At 38.2% G+C, this 25,607-nt stretch overlaps 1 protein-coding gene and 1 long non-coding RNA gene across 2 annotated transcripts in view; one reads left to right on the forward strand and one right to left on the reverse strand.

Moving 5' to 3' along the window:
* LOC108674774 overlaps positions 1–6,783 on the forward strand; it is a 47,860-nt gene extending 41,077 nt beyond the window's left edge. Inside the window, exons 5-6 of the mRNA XM_018162745.2 lie at positions 3,370–3,481; positions 6,417–6,783. Coding sequence (XP_018018234.1) covers positions 3,370–3,481; positions 6,417–6,554 — 250 coding nt within the window. The 3' untranslated portion in view covers positions 6,555–6,783. The remainder of the gene's footprint in view (positions 1–3,369; positions 3,482–6,416) is intronic.
* Positions 6,784–23,455: 16,672 nt separating this feature from the next.
* Positions 23,456–25,023, reverse strand: LOC125178639. The gene is made up of 3 exons (XR_007156974.1): positions 24,814–25,023; positions 23,738–23,824; positions 23,456–23,576 (listed from the first exon to the last, which is right to left on the reverse strand). It is a non-coding gene; the product is annotated as an uncharacterized LOC125178639 (long non-coding RNA).
* Between the last annotated feature and the right edge of the window lie 584 nt (positions 25,024–25,607).

Raw genomic sequence — 25,607 nt, forward strand, 5'->3', positions numbered from 1 at the left:
GTACATTGGAATTGCGTTTCTGTGTGTAAAAGCTTCAAACTCTTTTGTGAAACATTTAATTGCTATCTAATTTTAAACATAAATCATGCGTTGATTGGATATTGAAGACAAAAAGCAGTTCGGAAGACGCACGCTACTTTACCTACAAAGATGATTTTAATAAGTTATGTTAACAATAATAATTATTTATAGCAATAAAAAATGATTATAGAGTAAAATTGTACTTTGTTTGACATTAGTCCAGCTTGCCCAAAGCGAGCAGCATCAAGTCCCGAGCCAGCGAGAGTTGTCACGATCACGCAATAAATAAAGTTAGGGCAAGGCTGGTAAATAGTTGCAGCCACAGCACTCTGTGCATGTGTATAGTGTTACACATTTGACGAGTTTTATTTTATAATAAAATTATAACTTTCCTTCTACCTGTGCCACACCGTTTAGGAAGTCAACGTCGCATTCACAATTTGCTCTTTAGTCATTACTTTTCAGGTGATTGCAGCAGCATGTGCTCACGTTGCCAAAGGTATTATTTACATTATTTTTACATAGCTTATTATTCATTTTCAAATACCATTTTGTTATTAATTTACACTGCAGTAAATTCCCAGTTTCAGTCTCTTTTAATTTCTAATCTTGCTTACAGTGTGGGTAATGACTGTCACTTAACCCAGTAAGTCATTACCTACTGTGTGGGTAATGACCAATGCTCTTACAGAGGCCTACACTCTACACAAAAGAGGCCTGCACTTTATAACGCAAAAGAGGCCTGCACTTAATGTTTCAGACACTATAAAGCAGATCACGCCAAACGAACAAAGGTCAAGTGTAGGCGCCATAGAAAATCTGTTAGCGCAAGCAAAAGTCCCGCAAAGTCTCCTACCGAAACTGAGGAAAAAATTCCAATAATCTGCTGCGGAAAATCGCATTGAAATTACATTGCTTTGGTACGTGGTGAACTGTGTGTTTTTTCGAAAGCGCGTCAAATTAGGTTCTTTTCTGAACAATAAATTTCTATCAGCAGTTCACAAATTTTTAGGCCTTAAAACTTGCTTCCTACTTGAAAAAGCAATGTGATGACGCTTTTTCCTAAGGTTCGTGCTGGCAATAAGCGTTCGCAACAGGACGATGCTTATATCGGCAAGGCTTCAGCTCAATTCAGTTTTCCGATAGCGGGGAGGCCGGAGATTTGCATAATTGAGCGGCCGCCGGCATGCATACCTCCAGGGATGCATGGGAGACTTGGTTCATAGTGAACGACGCCCCGAGGCTGAGAGTCGGGCAGTGGGCAGTAGTTCTGTGGGTGATATTTTATGAATTTTTGGCAACCCGTAGAGATGTCCGTTGTTGAAATCACCAGTCCGCTTGATTTTCCAGTACCACGATGCGTGATTTTGCTTCAGGAAGTGTAATTGAAAAGGAAGTTTTTAGAAAACTTGAAAAATTGTTGAAACTCTATATAAAAATAAAGTCCGATTTATTATTTCTGCATTACCTTTTAGGTGATCGCAGCAGCATGTGCTCACGTTGCCAAAGGTATTATTTGCATTATTTTTCCACAGCTTAATATATATTTTCAAATGCTTTTTGTTATTAATTTAAACTGCAGTAAATTCCCAGTTCCCGTCTCTTTTCATTTCTAATCTTGCTTACAGTGTGAATAATGACTGGCACTTACCCCATAAGTCATTACCTATTGTGTGGGTATAATGACCAATGCTCTTACAGAGGCCTACGCTCTAAAATACAAAATAAAAGCACGCTTTATAAAAAAATTAGATCAGTACTCACTGCAGTGAGTGACAGAGAGCGCATTTTCTCGTCGACCAAAACGTGGACAGACAGACAGACGGACGGACATGACGGGCACAATATAGCCTTTTTTCAATAAATGAGAAAATGCGCCAAGTTATGCACTTTATGAAACGCAAAAGTGGCCAGCACGCTACACAACGCAAAACAAAAGAGGCCCACACTCTCTATAATGCAAAAGAGGCCTGCACTCTATATAACGCAAAAGAGGCCTGCACTCTATATAACGCAAAAGAGGCCAGTACTCTATATAACGCAAAAGAGGCCTGCACTCTATATAACGCAAAAGAGGCCGAGACTCTCTATAACGCAAAAGTGGCCTGAACTCTATATAACGCAAAAGAGGCCAGCACTCTATATAACGCAAAAGAGGCCTGCACTCTATATAACGCAAAAGAGGCCTGCACTCTATATAACGCAAAAGAGGCCAGGACTCTATAACGCAAAAGAGGCCAGGACTCTCTATAACGCAAAAGAGGCCAACACTATAAAGCAGATCACGCCAAACAAACAAAGGTCAAGCGTAGGCGCCATAGAAAATCTGTTAGCGCAAGCAAAAGTCCCGCAAAGTCTCCTACCGAAACTGAGGAAAAAATTCCAATAATCTGCTGCGGAAAATCGCATTGAAATTACATTGCTTTGGTACGTGGTGAACTGTGTGTTTTTTCGAAAGCGCGTCAAATTAGGTTCTTTTCTGAACAATAAATTTCTATCAGCAGTTCACAAATTTTTAGGCCTTAAAACTTGCTTCCTACTTGAAAAAGCAATGTGATGACGCTTTTTCCTAAGGTTCGTGCTGGCAATAAGCGTTCGCAACAGGACGATGCTTATATCGGCAAGGCTTCAGCTCAATTCAGTTTTCCGATAGCGGGGAGGCCGGAGATTTGCATAATTGAGCGGCCGCCGGCATGCATACCTCCAGGGATGCATGGGAGACTTGGTTCATAGTGAACGACGCCCCGAGGCTGAGAGTCGGGCAGTGGGCAGTAGTTCTGTGGGTGATGTGCACGGTAAACTTCTTCAGGATCTAGAACAAGCAAGTAGCTTTTCAAAACTCACCTGATTTAGTTTACACTATATATGTATACGAATTGTACAATCTCCATCTTTTTTTCCCGAATTTTACCTATATATATAATTCTTAGACTCAATTTCCCTCAAGTTCTACGCGGTGAATGGCTGCTTTCAGAGAAATTGGTGCGATTCTGCGCAAATAACGACGCAATTTTTGCCCTTGGGTGGGTGATTCTGACTCAGTTTGGCCCAGCCAAATGGCGTATCAATGCTAAGTCCGCTTTCAGCTCGTGCTATCGGTATGATAGTCTTTCACTATTTGGCCACCCTGTGTCCCTGATCATTCCTTTTTCTGAGAGTGCCATGGTTTTAACACATTGTGGCTCGTGCTGAGGGTGAGAAAGTGTATCACAATATGAACACCATGAATAATTCCTTTTAACACATTGTGCTGCAAGGGTAAGAATGTGTTTCACTATTTGGACAGAATGATCCATTCATTATACTGAGAGTGCGATGGTTTTAACATGTTGTTATTTGTTTGCCCAGTGTCGGTCACGTGGTGCGTGTGGAGACCCAGGACAGCATCAGCCCCCCAGTGCTAACACTGACCCCCGACACCACCCCCCCTCGCTGGCTGGGTTCTCAGGTGCAGCTCAAGGTAAGTAATGTCATCTTATGGGCGAGCGGGGACTTCCTTATACATCACACGTCCGCATACTGATCCCTCACTCAAGTTTTATGCCGTCTCAATTAAATTTTGTAAAATCGTCGTCCACAAACGCGATGAGTTCATCTTTTATTTGATAGCACACAAAACTTACATCGGATTATAGGGCAGTGAAAACTATTTCATGAATATTCACGGAGATGAACAAGAAAACGGAAATTCATCTTAAAAAAATTACAATTCAAGTTACTAACGGCAACATTGCGATAATCATTGATGTTTTACTTGAGCAATATTTCTCGGTCCAATACTTGCGTGCTAGTATCGAAAATCCGGAAAACATAAAATTGTCATGTAAATCAATCTCTCCAAATTTTGAAGTCATGCAATCAAGAATGAATGCATACAAATAAATTGGATAAGTTAAGGGTGAACTCATTTACTGACTATTGAAATATTTTTTAACTATAACTATTTAGGAAGCCTTACCTATCACCTCAAACAATTACTGAATTTTACCAAATAGTTGATACGACATTAATGTCTGCACCCGGCGACGAACCCCTTCTTAGGCCGCGTTAACCTCACTCGGACTTCCGCGTCCTCAGGAAAGAAAGCGCAAACGAGTAACGCGTCGATGTGATGAAGGGCAATTCAAAACAACGATAAGAAGTGACTGAAAAGGCGATGTAAATGAATTTAAAACTAGTGACGGCAAACGCGAGACGAACCACGCGGTGTCTAGTGGCGGTAACCGCGGGAAGATTTGCGGTTCGACGTGATGAAGTTGGACGAGTGTAACAGAATTGGAGGCAAATGGTAAATTTGAGAATAGTGATGCTAAGTTCATGGCTGACGAGGATAATAGAGCTTGTTTGCGAACGACGGTAAAACTGAGAAGAGTTACGGACAATTTGAGGCTAATGACGTAAATTTAAAATGAACACCGATGGATTAAAAAGTTTTCACTGAGAATGGGAAACTAGCAACGATAAATTAGACTTGTAGCGGAAAATGAGCAACGAGTGATGGTGACTTTCTAAGGAAAACGTGACGGCGAATTCAGGATTTGCGACGGATAATGAAGAACGAGCGACAATGAATATTCGTGAACCAAAATTCCGCCAACAAAGAAAAACCTCGAATTAGCTCTCACATAAGAACAACTCTTTAATTATTAAAATAATGGCTAATGAAAAAACGCAGAGGCTTCATAGAGACTCACAACAAACAACCTTGCATTGCTGAGCAAACAGCTGAGATTTCCTCGGCAAACAGTTCCTCCCACTCAGCCCTCGCAGGCTCGCAGCATTCCTTCTTAATTAACGCCTGCTAATGCCATGATGAAAATACTCCCGCATTAAACTTCTCGATCTAAGATGTTTAAGTTGTTTAGTTCGAACTAGGAGAGCCATTTTGTACCGTCAGGCCGTAATTTCCTGAACTGAGTGGTCATAATTTATTATTTTGCTTCTTTTGAATATAGCATGAATAAAATCGAGATTGGATTTGAGTTTATTTTGTGTAACTTTTGTGCTAGGATTTCGTAATCGTAACTGCATCATGATGATCACTATGTAGTCATAACTGCATCATGATGATCACTATGTAGTCATAACTGTATCATGATGATCACTATACCTCCCTGAAGATATTGTTGATGCTCCGAGTATGAACGCGTTCAAGAACAGACTAGACAAGGCCATGCAAGAGCATATGTTTAGTCTTAAAATGCTTCTTACCTTACGGAACAACTGATATCTAGAATCGATTTTAAATCTACCGTCCGTAGAAAAGATCTGATCAAAAGGCCAGTTTAGTCAAGAAAAGCACAAGAATCGGCGACAGGCCTATCCAGGCCTATTCTTTAATGCCGAAGATACTATACTATACTATTACTTTATCATGATGATCACCATGTACATTTAAATGCTGGTAGAAATTTGCTATTATTCTCATTCAAGTGTTATTGCCCCAGAGGGAATTATTGTCCTTATAATCTTACATGCATCAATAAAGAATAACTTTGAAGTAAAACAATTTTATATTCTTAAAAAGTTGAGCTAAACCATATAACTTTAATAAAAAAACTTTAGACACGAAAATACTGGTCGCTCAAGAAGCTACACATGAGAATATATTCCCCAAAATTAATATATATTTCCTCTGTGTTTACGATTCTAAAAACAGTCATCAATGTGTTCTTTATAACACGACGTTGTGCGAGGATTGCGTGGGCCGCGTGTAAACTGCCTGCTGCTCGGTTAACGTTGCGAGCATATTCACGCGAGACTAAAATATCCTAAACTATTTGTAATATTTACGATTAAAATCAACACGATAAAATTAAGTATTAGCTTTCTTTTGGCCTTGGAGTTAAATCCAACATTCAAGACTTTTCCCATTCTTTCATCCAACAAACTTTAAAAGGTGTATTTTTACAGTAGCTCTCCATTACGGCAAGGCGTTCTGTTTTTAAGAGGCAGAACAATATTGCACTCCGTCTGCTTCCTGCCTTAAGTAATAACTTAGGCAGATATTCTCAGATGGAAATTATTACTTAAAGTGAACTCATTCCAAAGGTCGACAGCTACTAAATCAAAAGCTGCTGACAATCTAATAAAAGTCCGTGAGACATTTCGGGACTTAATTATGGCACTTGCATTCTTGTGAAAAATTGAAAACGTACATTTTGAACAATTCATTCAATTCTAGTAGATGGTGACACAACTTGCTCATGTACTGAATAGTTTTTTTTTTAATTCTGGCTAAAAGTAGGCGAAATATGCTTTTTTTGCAGGGTTTGCAAGGGCGCGTGTTTTAGTGGCGTCACAAATTATAGACGTGGAACAATGTTTTTAACATTAATTGTTATTATTTCTTTATCAATCAAGTTTCTAATAGTTATTGATTCCTCATTTTGCAGCTGGAGGAACTTGCAGCTGGCATTCGACGTCACAGAGATGGTGCAGTGCGTCATCTAGTGCGGCAGTGGGAGAGGCTAGTGAAGCGTCTAGTTGCTCTAGTGGCTCCGCAACCCGGAGCTGTTCTACCTCGACATTAGTGCAACAAACGAAGCAACTATCTCTACTTGAGATCCTAGTGCTGCAACAAGAGATAAGGAAGTGGATATTGAAGCAAGTAAAACACCTATTGGCACTAGTTCAGCTTCAAACGACCGTCGTGGCACTATAGGCACCCATGCATGCATTGTTTGAATAACGACGAAAAAACAGTCCGAACGGCGTTTTAGTGAATAATTTATAATTTGCAAATGTAGAACAGGTCTCTTGTGTTAAATTGAAAAATAAATTGGTGTTCAATTTCACGTGCCGACCGGCCACTTAAATACCAGTCAGACCGTTTTACGTAATTTTTTCGAACAATTTGGACGGCAAGATATGGTACCAACGAGTTCTTTTAATGCCGGTTCGTAAGGTATAGACGCAGGTATGTTAGTAGGGTACCTCATTCGTGCACACATGAAACTCATTACTTACATTCATCCAATATCTAAAAAGCTGACCTTAATTAGGTATCGCACAGTATCATAATTATATTTTTCCCCTCACAGGTTATTGTTTTAAATTAGTCATTAAAAATCAGTTACTTACCAAAATGAAAACTAAAAACCACATCTGCGAACATCAGTCCACATAATTTAGTTCGACCTAGGAAGAAACTAACGAAAAAGCCGAATAATATGTAGATTTATAACAAATAATCTCACACGCCGTTCTACAAGACTTGCACCATATACTGATAGATTTATTTTCATCAAGCATATTGTGCAATTTTTACGGCGCAGGGAATTGTAACGAATTCAAAAGTGACTTAATTTACCGCCCTGTGAAATAAACAAATTACTCCGAAACATGCAAGGTGAATATGAATGAACCTCCGGAATTTGATTGCGGATCGAATGCATACAAATTTTTAGGCCTTATATCGAATGCATATATCCATGGTAAATAGGGGCTGAACTTCTGGAGTGTGAAGTCTTATAAACAAATCACGAATATTGCTTACCATTCTGATCAGCAAGCTTCGGTTCCACTAGCAACATTTTTTCGTGTTCCAATTAAATTCAAATTTATAGTTATTTTACACCTGTATTCTCACAAACGGCATTAGAAAGTTAAATTTAAATAAGGTAAAGATTAATCCGACTTGTTCACTCTGCCACGTCTCAAGTAACTGTTTTTGAAGCGGTTAGTGTTGAGATCGTTAAATTATTATCAGTACCATATATCAACAAAATTCTCGCACTACATGCGGCAAATAATATTGTATTGGAATAAATCTGTTGAAGACTAATATAGCCATGTTTCAACTTGAAGGTTGTTAAAATTTTGGTCATGTTTAAATTTTATAATCGAATGTACGACATGAGCGTGAAACGTCGATTCATTTGTACATACATTTGTATGGTAGAATGATATTTATCTTCAAGTATAATGTAGTTACCCTTGAATATAGTGAACTGTCGTCGACACGTTTCTATGTATGGAATCCTAGAGTTCAAACCATTTATCATAATGCATTGTAAGTTGCGATGGTAAACAATTTTTATCATTAAATTTAGAACAGGATTTACAAATAATAATTATAATACAATTCTCTTTTCTGTTCATAGATAGAAGATTTACGTAAGTTGTTCAGGTCTGGTAGACTTTCTAGTGCATATGATGTCAGTGGAGCTGATCACGGATTATTTACTGTTTTTGTAAGATACTAAAAAGCATAATATAATGTTCTATAGAGCTATATTCTGAATGCCTAAGTTGCAGTCAATATGTATATCAAATTAAGCCTTTAGTTCATTACAACATAACTGATTACACTACATCTTTTCATCTCGAAGCTCGAGTAGTTGTATGAAACGATTAATTTATTTAACTTAACGGTTACTAGACTTTTCTGATACAAACCTAGAAGATGCAATTGTTTCAACCGCCAAGTTTCACTCATGCCTGACAGGGAAGTTCTTTAGCTATTTGTTTACAAAGAACTTGACGCTTGGTAACGATACGTAATGCCTGTCAAGCCCATCACAATAATTTTCTATTACTAGATTGTTAGGGAATTAGAAGGGTGACCTCAGCAAGATAACATCGTCGTAATGAGTATAAGAATATTTCTGTACGGGCATCAGACACTAGTTTTCCAGTAGCTATGTAGTCAACACCATCTTATGCGTAGGGCAAGGTGTAGCCTGATCTCAGTGTCCTATTAATAAATACGAGTTAAAGTAGACCTAGACTTTTTTCACCTCCTTTCAACAATCAAGCCAAAAAAATTACCAGTTTCAAAAATTAATCGGAAACTGATCACTGATTCAGTACACTCAATTCTGCCAAATATCGTTAAAATCAGCTCGTTAATTCAATAAAAGATTCATCTGATGCATTTGATGAAATCAGATGACTTGTTGAAATACCCTAGATTAGGCAATTGGAACTGAACGGATAATCCCTACAAGTTTCGAAATTCTGATCAGTTTCTACAAGTTTCGAAATTCAGTAAAAGGATAGGTCGTTTTTCTTCTTCTATAACATGATTAACAGTTAATCAATATCCGCCTTGTAAATATGCTGACAGTTAAGGCAGAATAAACAGGATATTTCTAATCATATAAAAATATTTGCGAATTTATTATTAAATTTTATTGATATATTTCCATGTTGCCTACAAATAGCAAAAGCTATACAATCTAAGCTTCAATAAAAATATGGAAATTTGAGCTTCAGAAGCTTGCATGTTTTTTCGCGTAGAAATGGCTCATATAAATTTATACATCGTGATGTCAGCTCTGAAAAAATACCTCTGGCTGCTCACATATAAATTAATTTTTCGCGGTGTTTCGATTGGCTCATGCTGGCCTGTCGACGATTCTTAACCAACAGGCCACTTGGCAGATTTCAACAGAATTTCACTACTAGTTGCGAGTCTCGAACCCCCAACCCGCTGCTCCAAGCTTGGTAATCTTAACTACTCGGTTACACTTAATTATCACCTTCATATATTTTTTTATCAATTTTCCTATAAAAAATTTAACTATACAAGAATAATAATCGACAAACTTCTCTCAAACTGCATCTGTCTTTAAAACCATCCATTTAGAAAAAAATTACACTTCACTTTTCCAAAGTAACTCAGGCTCGGCCCAAAAAATTACAATTTTCTCCCGATGTTGCACATAAAGTAGAAGCTATAAACTAACCGCTCAGGGGCTAGAGAATATGATTTATTTCGATACGAATACTCTTTCCCTTTTACCAGGTGGGCATAAAGAATGGCTTTAGGGGCGGTCAGCTGACGAGGTACGTCAGCGAGATTTATCAGTTGTTTTTCTCGCCTGCCTCATCCAAATGTCGGTAAGTTTGTTCAAGACTCCAAAGTTCCTCGTACTTTTTCTTCTTATTGACATTTTTTATGGTTAACAAAATGAACGGTACGGCATTCCAGAAACTTTTAGGCCTTCCAACTCCAAAAATTGAATATATGCAAGATAGCACGAACAAGGGTGCTCTCTTACGCGCGTGTTATAAAAACATAAAAATAAAATAAAATTTAAGGGAAACAATGTCATTTATTCTTAGAGATAAATTCGGAATTTCGAGGAATGAACGCTACGAGATTCATAGTCTTTGAAACTCCAGGCTTGAAATATTTCAAAATAATAATTAAGTAATAATTTATTATAATCCTTTCATAAAAAACGTAGACGGATCTCCGAACTTCGAACTGCAAATGTTTTAAAAGACGAAAATTCTTGAAAGAACTAACGCTAAAACTATTGTGAGGAATAATGAAACTTTCACTATAGTGATGAGACGCGATCCCAACAAAAGCCCCATGCCTATGAAAATATCTCCCAAATCTCCAAACTTTTGCCAATAACTTTTTCTTGACGCGTGAGTTTCTGGCGACGATTCGGTGCGCGTCTTTAATCAAAATTCTCTGCATAGTTGAAGCCATGGCACGAGAGTTGGGAAGGAATTTCGTTGTGAATAAAAAGTTAAATGCTGATGCTAATTTTGTGGCGACTCGGCAGTCCCATTCTAATTAAAATACTTATAAATATTCTACAATATAACTATAATTGAGGAGTTAAATTCAAAGTCAGTAGTGAAGCCTGCACTATAAGGGATCAATTTTCACTTGAATATCTAAGGGCTTTTAACGTTTACGTTTTGAGGAAGAATTAGATGGCTATTCTGAATCTGTGCGATTAGGAAGAAATACGCGAGTTTCAACTCCATATAATGCGTTGTCAGATTAAGCATCTTTTTTGATTGATCGAATCAAAAATTAATTTGCTAAAAGGAAAAGTTTGAAATAATAACACAAATTGGTTTATTCATCACTGCTAAATACAATATCATTTTTAAAATAATGTAATGCTACTAGCAATGACTTGCAAGTTGTCAGCGAGTACTGCTGGGCAATAACTTAGATAGATGCATTCCTCGCCGACTGCAGAGCCTCAACCCAGCGGCACTGGTGCACTGTACCCTGAACGGCATCTCACGGTATATCTTTACTGTATCTCACACAATTTACTGCATCTACGAGGGGCATCCGGAAAGTAGTACCCGTTTGGGAATTGAACAAAAGGAAGTAAATATTAACAAATGTAAACATGTTTATTAAAAAGAACATGTATTACACTACCACATCTCTACGTAATCTCCAGACAAATTTAAGCATTTGTCGTATAGTGTCACGAGATTTTGTATACCAGTGTCATAGCACTCCGCCGCCAGTGTTTCTGGGATCGGCAAGGTGTACTGCTCATCGATTTCATGACTCGTGGAGATACAATCAATGCCAATGCATATTGAGAAACATTAAATAAATTACGGCGGGCAATTCAAAATCGAACGGCGAGGTCTGTTGTCTACTGCGCGTCGGTCTCCTGCCCGATGATGCCAGGCCGCATACGGCTCAAATAACACAACTTATCCAAAAATTCAAGAGGGAAATTTTCGACCATCCAGCCTACAGTCCGGACTTAATTCCTTCAGATTTTCATCTGCCTTCGAAACTCAAGGACTTCGTGGCAGGGACAAAGTTTCAAAATAACAAAGAACTGAAAGAATACGTGACTGCGTACGTATCTCAATACACTGGCGGCGGAGGAATTTGACACTGGTATACAAAAACTCGTGACACGATACAAAAAATGCTTAAATTTGTCTGGAGATTACGTAGAGAAGTAGTGTAATACATGTTCTTTTCAGTAAACATGTTTATATTTGTTAATATTTACTTCCTTTTGTTCAATTCCCAAACGGGTATACTACTTTCCGGATGCCCCTCGTAAATAGACTAATTGCGGCATAAAATGCTATTATTTCCGTCATCCAACACTACTATTTACGACATATAACGCTACTTTTTACGGCATTTAACGCTACTTTTTACGGCATCTAACGCTACATTTTACGGCATCGAATGCTACGCTTTAAGGCATCTAACGCAACTATTTACGGCATCTAACGCTTTTCATCAAGATATCCAACTCTACTCTTTCTCTGATAATCCATGAAAAGACAGTAGTTGCAATCGTGAATCATCAGGTCTCAGGAAGCAGAAATTTGGCTGGCTTGTGAGTACGAATAATATACAAGTGGCCTACACAGAATGCTGTGATAAGGAACTGGTGCACAATTCTCGACCAGCCCATCTGCGTACATCACTGAACATAAAATCTCAGGCGCGAGCTAGGCACTGAACACAGTCTGAATACCAAATAGATGCTAAATAATCCTAGTGAAAACAATAGTAATTGCAAAATGTAGCGTCATAATTTGTTGAAGAAGCTTCTGGAAGCATATTTTAGCTGTGCGAACAGAACACACATAATATAAATACTTTGATAGTGACCAACAATGAAAACTTAAAAATTCATCCGTCTTATCTGGTTCTTGCTCAAAATATAGTGTTCAAGAATTCATTGAATATTTAAGATGCGTTGTAGAATATCTATATTCACTTTTGATGCCATGGACATATTATTCATGTGTCTCCAAAAACCGCATTCATATCAAAGATTTTCAGCAGCTTGTTTGGACACTTATAATGGATTCCAAATTTTGGTCAAATACGAGTAATATGACGGTCATTACAGAATAAAATTGTTCCTATCAAAGCATACACTTCTACATTGATTGTAAATCTATCAGCTGCTTTTCGAAGGATGAAATCTTACAGCAATGCGTTGCGTCATCGTCACCAACGATGAAGTAACTACGGTAAACAGGTCTTTGAGTGGTAGAATAGAATAGAATAGAAGTGTCGGCACTGAAGAAATAGGCCCATGGCCTGTTACCGATTCTTGAATTTTTCGTGACTTGATTCACGAGGGATCCGGCCTTTGGAACCCGATCTTTCCATAAATGACGATTGATTGAGATAGCTGCTGGACTTATTGCCTGGTCCGTAATTTGCTAGGCATTTAAAGACTGAACATATCACGTGGAAATAATATCACGTGGAAAAGATGGCAATGCTTCAGAAGAACGAGAATTTGAAGGCATACCCATTCGAGTCCTGTAATTCTCGAAACATTCTCGTTTGCAACGCACAAACTTCTTCAATCTGTGAGTCATTATGAGCAATGCGTTCACACGAGTTATTCCAGCCAGACGATAGAATTCTGAAACAGCGCTGAAATTTTTGAACAGCGCCTTAACAAGTTGCGCTTATGAAGCATTTTCGAGCAGAAGAATGTTAGCAGGAACTCGTTGACGGAACTTTTGCGCTCGCCAAACTAAGCTTTTTATTTGTTCAGCTCTCCTACAAAAAATACGCAAGCCTCGCCTCGTCCAAAATATTCGTCCGTATCTCAAGCAGAGATGCTGACTAGTCATAAATTGTCGGGCTTAGCAGCACTTTAATCCAGCGTAAGCAAGTTTGTAATTGCTTAGTGGTAGTTATTCAAGTACTTTCGATATAATTTTATGGACTATATACGACCCCAATAAACTAATTTCATACACATTTTTATGAAGGAATCAAATGGGTAGATTTCATTTCTTAATCGTTTTTGTCTTAACTCACAGACATGGCATGGTGCTCCATAACTCTCCAATAAATTGCAAATAAGCAACTTTGCCGCTTCCCATTTGAATGCAAATAATTTCTCGGAGTTGACTTGGAGCTTTTTTGCAGTCGTTCGTGGCCGAGAAATATGGCTGAAGCTGTCGCCCCTTTACAGGACAGTTAAGCTTATGCCTCGCATTAATTAACTCCGCATGAAAAATAAAGCAAAAACAGGCAAAACATAGTTTTATTATTTAATTTTTTACTTTCATTCTTACTCTGCTGGTTAATTTCGGAAAAATGAAAATGTCCTCGTAATATAACCAAACTAATAAAAAGAGAACAAAACAATTTTAAGGAAAACTTAATGAAAGCACTTCTTTATCGCATCTCGGTAAAAATTGAACGAAATAACTACAGCAAGACCTAAAACATCAGAACGGACTCGTTAAGTAAACAACCACTTAAAAACTTCGTTTTGTACATTCTCAATGGGGACAAATATAATCAAAATGCTTCAAATAAGGGAAGCTCGAATAATATATATGAGAAACGTGAATGAGTTCAAATGATTAAGAATTACACCAGCTTACAGTTTGTGTTTACCCCTCCGAGCTCTGGCTGTCACGGCTCGATTCAATTTCAGCTGCAGCCGTTATAAGGAGAATAAAAATGCAATCTTACGTTCTCCGAATGGCTGGAAGGTCCGCTTCCAAAATTCCAGATTGGATTTCAATTATTTATGCTTTATCTATTTGGACTCATTCTGTTGGATGTGGCCGCTGAAAAATACCGTAATTGACGAGCCTGGTGCACTTCGCAGCTACAACGAGTCGAGGGCAGACCTTCACTACGATACCCTTAACTAAAGTAACGAACCCTCAAGGCGCTATTTGGGCGGCCGACTGACGATTCTACAAGCCGCCTATAAATGGCGCCAATGAATCGTAACTCATTGGGTAATTTGCAATCCTTGATAAACCATATCCGTTTAATTTCGATTAATAAATTAATGCAAAATTGTTATAAAAGTGTTTTCTCTCTTTTCGTTCTTTTAAATTTCAATATTTAGCGATCTATTCGAGGCAAAGACATCTAAAAAATGCAAATGACGGCTAAAACGTCACTGTAAAGAAAGATGTTGATTTTTGGTTCAGAAATTAATATGAAAAAAATATTTGCGGCAAATGTCCTGAATGAAATCAATAAGTCGTATTCCGAATGATGGTATAAAGTGAATAATAAATATCTCGAAAAATGATTCGTCATTTAGTTTTAAAATAATTTCTAATGAAAGAGTCGACAAGTTTTCTCAGCTTCTCTGCAAAAATGAGAAATATTTAAATTTTTTTAAAAGGGAACAACGCCAGCAGAGTTTAATTTGCGCCTCCATGGACAAATACGTTTTTATAAAAACGATTTGATCCAGTTGCAAAACTAGCTAGAGCACGTATGACGTAAAATCATGCGCGGGAGATTGTAGCTGCGGGTTATCCTCTCGCCACGCGCATCCAAGTTAAATATCGTCACGCGCAAAAAGCTTGGAGATCGCATTGCGCATTTATCTTGGATATCTTCACGCACATAAAGCATAGACATCGCCCCAAGCATTCTTCTTAGATATCGCTATCGCCACGCACATTTAGCTCAGAAATCGCCACGCACATTTAGCTCAGATATCGCCACGCACATTTAGCTCAGATATCGCCACGCACATTTAGCTCAGATATCGCCACGCGTATAGAGCTTAGACACGAGGCTAGTCTGGACATGGCGTATAATAATAACTGCATGTCTTGCTGGCCGCCTGACCTGCGAGGTGTCGAGCTCAAGAATAAAAGAGAACGATCTTCAATCCGGGATAAAATTGCAAGAAATAATAAAATTTAACTTTCGTCAAACTTTGGACTTATGCTGAATTTGATGTAATGTTTCAGTAATTATTTCATATTTTTCAAGCATTCATATTCATATTTCATACCGAGTTCCTATATAGCTCTCTAAATCTGCATCTCTTTCTAGCACCGAACTCTGCTTCTATTGTATATATAATTATAAAAGCTACTTAAAAAAATTTTCGTAGAAAGAAATTTAACTCAATATGATTATTTATTCGAAAGATTTTAAACAAGAGAAGATTGTTCGTTAAAATTTTAAATAATTAACGAACTTAAACAATTGCAAAAATCAAACAGCCGACTCTCCGTTTCGATAAAAAAAATATTTGAATAATTTATACAATTACGAAAAAATGCATTTAACTCCTCTAAAAAATACTCCTAATAGTAGCACAAAAGATTTGAAGCTAAATTTGAATATTTTCCTTATCTTTTCGACACAAGCTATTGATTCAATCTAATCACAAATTAGAGTATATGGCACAAATCGCCTCAAGTTATAAATGTTATTTGACTTTAATACTTATTTTATCATCAATGCAAACCACTATGTTTCGTACAACAACTAAAAATTACGAATGACTACGAAGTTTTTTACTCAGCTTACACTACCACACCGACGTCTCTTATATTATTTCAATGGACTCGTCCTAAGAATTTAACGCTGGAAAATATTATTCTAGCCTCCTCCATCTCTCGCTAAAACTGGCCGGAAGCTCGACCTCCAGCACTGGCGGGCACATTTTCTGCAAGGTTCTTCGTATTTTATGGCATAAAATTGCGGGAAAATATCAATTTTCCTGTTACGTTGCTTAGAAGTTTTGAACGTCGTCGTTCTTCAGAACATATAATAGATGAATTAAATATAAAGAAAATATAAACATAATATATGAATATTCGTGAATATAAAAAACATAAATAGAATTGTCCAGGTTCCAACGGTGTTGCAAAATATTTGAATAGAATCGCAATGATTTTTCGCAGTAAACCAACTGCTATTGTATAACATGCATACCTGTGTTAGAAATAATTATGCCAGTAAGAAAAGATAAAAATAACTATGAAAATTTTCCCAATGAAAAAATTTGGATTTCACACACTTTTTTCACAATAATAGTACAATAGTAGTTATTGTTTAAACGCTTTTCACTTTCGCGTGCAATCCTGCAAAAAAAACTATATCATTGACATAATTTATAGGCATTACAAAAATCTTACCTCTAGAGAAAATTCAGCATAACTCTTCACAATTTTTCCTATGTTTCCAACTAGCAGAGATCGGCCGTAAGGGGGCGCATCCGTAGGCCACAAATTTTACTCTTAAATAAGACCTGGAGCCAACGCCTAGCTTCACCATGCATTAACTTTACTCAGCCTCAGCACAAGAAGCCGCAGACTACGCTTGAACTCCGTAATCAAGACAAGCGACACACTGCCGAAAGATAATAGCGCCGTAAGTCTTCAGCCAATGCTTGAGCATGCTCGCTCATAAGCAGGCAGTTCCCCATCCGGCTGTACCTACTCCGGCCTAACCTCTTCTGGCCTAACCTCTTCTGGCCTAACCTATTCACGCTGTCCCGGCTCACAACCTACTTACAGCCAATGACTGGCTCTACCAGCACACTTAGGCCGCCTTTCTAACTTCTTGCAGCCAATGAGGTTAGGTTAGGTCCGCTCAGGTTTGTTTTGGGTGAAGAAAGGTTGCAGCTCGTATAGGTTAGGCCTGAAGAGGTTAGGCCAGATGAGGTTTGGCCAGATGCAGTATGGCCATGTTTACTTTTGGCAAGCTTAAGTTGTGACTGTGGACATCCGGCGCTGTGGCTTTGAGCACTTGACTTCATAGGCCGTTATGCACTCTAGCGTTCTTACCTAATGAAAGGAATGGGAACTATAGTGTGAAGTTTGGCAAGCTGGCCTCCGGCATGCGCCCCGGCCGTAATATATGCCAATTATCCTGCCTCACGTTCACGTAGTTCTGAATCGTTGCCAAAAACTCGTGTTTTACTTCCTTTAATACTTTTATAATGAAACTCTGCTTGAAACTTAGATACATGCAGTGTTCAAGGTATAATAAAGTGTTTAACTAATGTGGCTTATTGGTCAATATCAGAAGCGTACATTAAAGCTCCTGTTATTCGTTTATAAAAAATTACTATTTTTATTACACGCGTGGGACCCCGAAAAAATTTTCGTAGAAAGAAATTTAACTCAATATATTTTGAAAAGAGATATGATATACAGTTTATATTGTATTATCTGAGTGATAGAGAGTGTGTGGTGGGGTTGTTTGAAGTGAGTGAATTGGTGATGATGTGTTTGTCGAGAGAAGATTGCGCTAAAGTGATTGAGGAATTTGGTATATGTTTTATAGTTGTTTATGATATTTGAGTTATTTTAGTTGGTTAGTTGATATTTGTTGTACGTGTGTATTTTTGAGAGGGGTATTGCGGTTGTGATGGTCCCGTGTATTCTGGTTATATTTTCAATCACGAAGAAAAATTTATTTTCTCAAATCCAGCTAATTGTTTTTATATTCCGATATTTTGATCAACATAAAAAATTAAACACAAATTTGTCTCACCAAATTCAGGGCGAACAAATTCAACATTCCTAAATTAAAAAGACCTGACAACCCTAATTGCTTACGAATCAAGAAAGTTTAGCTTCCGCATTACTATTTTTCACAGATTGAAGGAACATTATAGCGACTACTAACGTTTATTGACGCTAATCTCAGGTGTGATATCTTACTGAACTCATGCCTGTAGGTTTAAATTGCCATCTAAGCTCCAACTAGGCTATTGTTCACTTCTTGATATAATTGGAGCCCTCTGTAAGTCTACATATCATTCTAGAGCACAAGACACACTCCCCTATACCTTGCCATAGCAGCCTATATATGGTAACTATGTTTCATATGAATCATAATTGTGTCTGTTGCGCCAAATGTGTTGTTGTTGTTGTTGCTATTTAATTATTACACGTGAACAACAATGGCGTCTGTTCCATCACTGAGCCAGGAGAAGCTTAATGCCATTTAATTATTATGAGCAATGTTAACAGCGGCGCAAAATTCCCATCGCGCTTGTCTGACGAGCGAAGTGGGAATTGCGCGGCTATAGGAATGGCAAAAGTTATGCATGAAATATGATGCAGACAACCAGCTTGCTTCAGGAATTGTGCAGGGCGATGTTTATTCATAACAAACATTGACCATTAGTTGCAATTGAGATTAATTCCGTGCAGAAGGTTAGCCTTTGCGCCCAAGGGCACAGATGATGCGACGGTGGAAATGTTTTACAGAATATTCTTCGATAATTAGTTGACCCGATATGAAGCCTTAATGTCTGGGGCGCTCGCATGCAGCTTAGGAATTATACTGACTGAAGGCCAAATTATCTTAGGTGTTTAGGGTGGTTTAAATGGGCAGTTTGGATCAAGAGAGTCAGGTGCGCAGGAAAGGACGTTCAGTTTTGAGATAGTGGTTGAGAGTTTGTCGCGGAATGCGTCTAGCGAGAAAAGGAAGAAAATGATATAAAATTGGAAGGTTTTTGAATATTTTGGACATCAATTCCCGCCTGCGAGCAGGCTGAAAAATTGTCCTTGTTCCCGCAAAGAAACTGAGAAACAAGCAGGTTTCGTCGTAGAGAACGGCTATACTCACTCGAAACGGTATTAATCTGCAGAGAAAGTTGTCTTGAAATGTTAGTATTTTCTCGAAAATCGTGGAAATATGAATGAAACATTAAGGCATTTTGCAGAGCTGAGCTCTCGTATATGCAATTCCGGAGCTCAGGTCGTTCAAAACGGTTGCCACAGCAATTCAGGAGGACAATTTTGTTCAGAAACGGCGTGGGAGCGAGCGGTCGGAAGAGGCCTTCATAGGTGGCTTGAAGTTGCCGTTAGAGGCTGTTATGTTGCCTTAAATGTACAGTAACGGTAGAGAAAAGCTCGTCATGAAACATGCGTAAGCTCGTTCATTTCAAAAGCTAACGAATTTCCGGCCAATTATTCAAAGGCGTTCGAAATATGTCCGGTCGACGTCACTGATGCACAATGGTTTTCAGAATCTGCTTTGCATATGAGGCACATCAATTCAGCTTCGTTAAAGTCGTCGTTTGCTTATCAATGGCCAGTACCATGTCAACGGTTGGCAATTAAAAATCCAGCAATGACTATAAAGTGATATTGATGGCTTAGCAATGAGTAATTCTTCGTGGGGATGGCGACAACATGCACTGAATATAAGCATTGTACGAGCGCAGGTTATTGCATTCCTGCCCTGGCATGGACAATCACGCGGAAAGCTATTGCATGGATATCGATATCGCGGCGAAACAGATACACGATAGGGCCGTCCAATAACGGTAGAGCATACTTGAAGCCTTGTACATTGAGGGATTGTGTATACTGAAAAGGTAGAACTAAGTAGTGAATACTCAATTGATATTCTGATTTAGATACCGATGTACTAAAAAAATGTCAAAAATCCATGAAGATATATGTTCTTACAAACGGTATTAAGTATTTCTTCTCTGTCTACATTCGATGAAATGAAAGAATTTATGTCTATTTTATTATACAATATATTTTGAAAATGCATGGTTTTCCTTTAATCCCGCGGAATTGACTCGTCTATTATCATCGCATTTCCATTGTGAATATATAGTCCAGAAATCAAAATTAGCCAACCAAGTTTAGGGAACAAAAATAAATAAAAGAAAAAATTTTCTATTTGTGCTCCTTGTGAGACTGCAAGATCATTCCTCAACGATTTAAGTGTATTATTATGTGAAACACCTGAATGAAAACCTTAACATTAATGTGTAACAATACAAACATTATCGAGCCTCAGTACTAAGGCTGAATGATTCTTCATGTGTTCGCACACCCAGAAAGTGAACGTGTCACATGGCCCGAATGGTGACACGCTTTCTTACCCACAGCACAAGCAGAGAGCCAGCCTACCCTTGATATGCCTGGATACTGGTGAACGATGACCCCTAAATCGCAGGAAGTGCATCGTTATTTGGACAAATTTTTACTCATTTCTCCGAGTGTTCGGCCTCTGACACAAGCAGCAGCTTATAATCGCTTTGCGTTTGTCAGGGCAGTTTTCCAGACATTATTTAGTAACTTTTATGAAGAGTTGCTCGCACGCTCGCTGAGTCCTACGTACAGGGCAAAGCTGTAAATTAAACTCTATTGCGTGCTGCGTCATTCTGGTCAATTAAGAGGCACATTTGTTGCGGTGCTGAGAAAAGCTTTATTGGGTGTTACGTATTATGTTTAACAACAAACTTGTGGCAATCGTAATTTAGGGTTTGTGTGCTGTTACATATCTCAGGCCATCGGTTTGTTTGTTACTGCTGAGCCTGCATGTTTTCATTCATACACCAGTGTCAAGCATTATTTTTCAAAGTTAAAAGTTTTGTATTCTGAATAGATCATTAATCGTTAGAAATGCGGCGAAAAGACAGATCCCAATGCTCTATTTGAATTTTTTGGGGGGAATACGAGTAGTATCATTATATGCAATTAAGATGTACTCTAAGGAAAATAAACCATAGAAATTTTAAATAATTATTTCCATAAATAAATACGGATATTTATATAAGCTTTCCACTCATATTCCTCTACGCGTTTCTATGCGTATAGCACAGATTCCTCGGATGGAATTCATACCAGCATCATCCTCATCGTGATTCATCCTCATCGTGATTACATTGACCGAACTTATAGGCAAATATTGAACCGAAAATTATACAATTGATCCCTATATAACGGAGCTTCTTGTTTGACGTGTTACCAAGCGTACTAATTACCTTGTCTTTGCATTATTTAGCGTCAGGTGTCACCAGATGTGTCGACACGGAAGCTCAATTACAGCAATAGACCTGAAGGCCCAAGCAGACCTCCGGTCCTGGGACCCGCTATTAGAAATCATAGACGATTTACGAACGGCCCTCAGTTAGATATTTAATTACTGCAAATATTTCGATAATAATTTTCAGATAAGCTGCACGTAATGTATCAAATTGAAAGGCACCTAGCAGCAGACACACGAATGACAATATTAGAAATCATGGATAGTACAGGGATGATCATTGTAAAACATCATTAAATATCAACATCGAAGCGACACTAGATGCCTGTACTGTCCCGAGCTTCAGGTCTGGAGGCTCTCAAAAAGCTTTCCGATGTCGCGCCGCGTCTCACATTGGCCGAAACAAAGCATAAAAAATATCAAGGAAACATTTTTAAATGTGGACCGCTCCAAAAATTGTGAACTTGCGAGAATATGATGCAAAATTCTGTAATAATAATAAAATAATATTAGTATTTGGAATATAATATAATTACGTACAAACTTAATAATAATATTCTATTGTTATAATTTGGAATATTATATTATTATTGTGTATTGTAATATACCTGCATGACTATGATGATGTGACATTCGCCATGAGTACGTAAGACCATGCATGAGTATGAGTTAATTGGCCCATTCATTTACCATTTCGATAGAAAATTTCATGTTCGTCGGCATCTCAATCCGATCAATTGCTGTCATCCAATATGAGAAAAAACTACTTGTTTTCAGGAAGTTCTAACTTTATGGACTCTTCTGAATATATATATGCTTTAAACTTGTCAACATGAAGTTAATTACGAAATTTTTTCCATAAATGAATCACAACAACTAATTATAGATTAAGCAAACAATGCCCCAACAATGTGAGAAAGGCTGCATAAACGATAACACTTTAAATGCATCATGACTCTTCATAGCTGCCAGTTTTGATTCTACTCATTTTTTCATAAAGAAAATACTTTATTTGAATAAACGTGTGAATGGAGCACATTAAGCGCCTGAATGTATCGTAGATACGTAGCAATCAGAAGCAATGCAGAATGTATTAAAAACAAAAATTTTCATTCTCCTGCAATGCACTAAAACAATGCGAGATGGACCTGAAAGCAACGTAGAATGCACTTAGAACCAGCGCAGGACAGACCTAAAGGCATCACTGAACATGGAAAACAGCGCAATGCTGTTCTACCATTTAACGTAGAATGCACGAGAAGGCGGCGCTAAGTGTACCAGAAAGCCAAGTAGAATGCGCAAAGCCACCCTGGTAGGCAAAGTAGAATGCCACTGAACGCAGCAGCACCTGAATGCGAGGCAGGAAGCATCTGAACGCAGCCCCAGCATTCAAGCCCCTGAATTGCTCCAAGTTTTGGCTGCAATGGCGCAAGTTTTGCGTCTAATCGATGGCTTAGTCCCGCGCTCTCGTTGCATTGGGGCCCGCCATAGTACAAGCTGCATGTGTTGCTTTTCGATCAGCAACTTGGAATAGGAACAGTTACCGGAGAAGCTGAATGCCTCAAAAAGAAGCCAGTCAAAGCTTACTTCCGACATTAGATGAAGTCGTCCTATAGCTAGGAGAGCCAATGACTCAACTAGCAACAACGAGACTTCGCTGGTAGTAGGGTATGGACTTCAAATGAAGTATTCTGCCATCACATAACCGGGCGCAGTGTTCAGTAGTTGATTAAAAATCCGGAAACAGCTGAAATATTACTCCATCATACCAGACCGAAACTTAATTGTCTCTAAAATTTATTGCAAACCCGTTTCTGAAACTAATGTCTATTTTATCTCATTCGAGTCCGTGTTTGGAAAATTGCCAGAGACCTTTACGTAGAACAATATTAAATTGAATTCTTCACAAGACAATACAATGAAGAATCTAGAAAGCTTAAAAAAGGTTTTGAGCAAGAAAATGTAACTTCCAGCCAGAAAATGAATCGCTGGGAGTATTTAGAACACCGTACTCTTACGAACACTATACAATCCAATCAATCAATGGAACTACTGATTCTCTTTACCAGGGTTTCTAAGTATCTGACAATCATTGCAGAAACGAGAAGAAGAGAATTTCTATTTTATATGGTGTAAGTTCATACTTGAAGAGCGAGAAATGAAGAAAACCCACGAAAAATGCCCCTCATTAAATCGTACTTCAAAACTTGATGAGTGCTTTATCTATGCCAGTGATTAACGAATTTTTCGACTTGTTGGTCATTCCTCGCTTAGAACTTGAGGAGATTTTCACAGCTCACCCGAGTTAGTTCTGCCAAAATAACGTACGCATTGCATATCAACTTAATTAAACTGTACTGTAGTTATGTATAATACGTTAATATCAGTGGTATATAAGAAACAAATTTTTATAGTGGAAAATAGTAGAGGATCGACCACATCCTAACCGGAAACAAAATACGGTGTACATACCTCCTCACTTTATGAATGTAGGCGGCAGATACGGGGTCTCTCCATGCTCCGACCACAGCTGTCTTCTGGCTGCCGTGCAACTGCAAGCTGGAAGTTGTTAACGAGTTACCACAATGATCTGAAATTACCATAGTAATACATTTAAGGTTGAGATTATTGAAATCTCCTTTTACTTGTGGCGTTGCAATTACCGCATCTTAGCGCCGAACATTTTGCGAACCACAGAATTTACCAAAACTTAATTATGTTTACCGATGTCATTCCAAGCATGAATATAACATAAACAAAAATTTTCTAGACATTATTTTTCTATTGGCCATAATTTGAGTCCAGGACACAAGTACAGATAGACCTGAAAAACGGTCATGATTCAAAAACTACTACATGCACTGAAAATTTCGTCCAAGTTAATTTAGGTAATATGTTTACATTTGCAAGGTGTTCGAAGATTGTGGACAGTACACCTCCACAGCCGTTATTTGGTATTTCAGCTAATCTTGATATATGAGATTTAAATTCAATACTTCTTAAATTTGCAGGATGAAGATTAATAAAATTGATTAGCATTTAATTATGTGAGGAATGTGAAATTGGACCACTTTTCTTCTACCAGAGACTGGTGGCCTGTATGTATGAAGAAATTTCGTTCGAGGACGAAAAGAATTGATACCCCAACTACTTATGCTTCTCTTGAAAGCGCAAACGTGTGAGCTGTGCAAAGAACGCGCGGCACAGAAACATTAATTATTTAATGGAAACTTACAGTTTCAAGCGCACCCCGAAGCAGCGGGGAATTTTTTCTGAAAGGGGTTAGGATTGCTGGAATGATAGCAAGAAATGAATTAATACAAAATTCAAGACTAAGTTAAAGGAAATAGGATGAATCTCGTCAATAACTGTGAATATGCCTGGTACAAAGTTCTGAAAGCTATAATTTACGAAAGATATATGAATGACATTTATCTTTAAAATTCCCGAGTGGCAGAGGTGCTCGCAAGACAGTGACAGGCATTATATCAATTTGAAAATAGAATACCAACCGGCATGACACTCGAGATCCATGCACTGCAACCCACCTTCACTGGAGTAGACTTCCGTGTAGTTCCAATGACGACGCAGAGACGTCAACAAGCGACATAGAAGCCCTGCTGCAGAACAGTCAACAACATGCCACATCGCTGACGGGATCGACCGAAGAGAAAATAGCCGCTTTATATCTTTATATCACGAGCAAAAAACAGTTGCTACGGGTTACTGAACGATCAGATTACTAATAGGAGGGTGGAGAGAAGTAATTATCATGATATCGCCATGGGCATGTAGGAATCGGAGCCGTACTGCTGCTGTTTGACTGGCTGTTTTGAACTGAAATCTCGAGGCTTCGGGTTAACCTCAAGATTGCCAAATTTCGTGGTTGCAAATTGCAAGTAAACATCAGAGAAGATGTCTTCTGCTGTTAATTTAAATTTAGACATGATTAATTCAGTTGCATGAATATAAAATTTAGTGCATAAGATTCGTCTTAAAAACTTGCCGATACGTACCGCAACGTAGTTAGGTAATACGATTATTATCCTTGAAAATAAATTAAAATCAGAGTTATTTCAAATACAATGCAAAATCTAAGAGGACGACACTCATTACCACGACATCAAGCCCCAGCTGCGGCCTCAAACACCAGCAGCCTCACTCAGCCTGAGTGAGGCTCAGGCTGAGTTCATTTTTGAGTCCCATAAGCAGACCAGTAGAGTATAATAGATGCCAGCATTATCATACATAAGAAATTGATTTAAATCTTGAGTAAATGAGGAAATTAGAAATGAACAGTTTCTAAAAAATCACTGGTTTGCCGCTACAGTCCCATCCCACA

Source organism: Hyalella azteca, unplaced genomic scaffold, assembly GCF_000764305.2.
Source record: "Hyalella azteca isolate HAZT.00-mixed unplaced genomic scaffold, Hazt_2.0.2 contig11506, whole genome shotgun sequence".
In the NCBI taxonomy this organism is placed as follows: Eukaryota; Metazoa; Arthropoda; class Malacostraca; order Amphipoda; family Hyalellidae; genus Hyalella; species Hyalella azteca.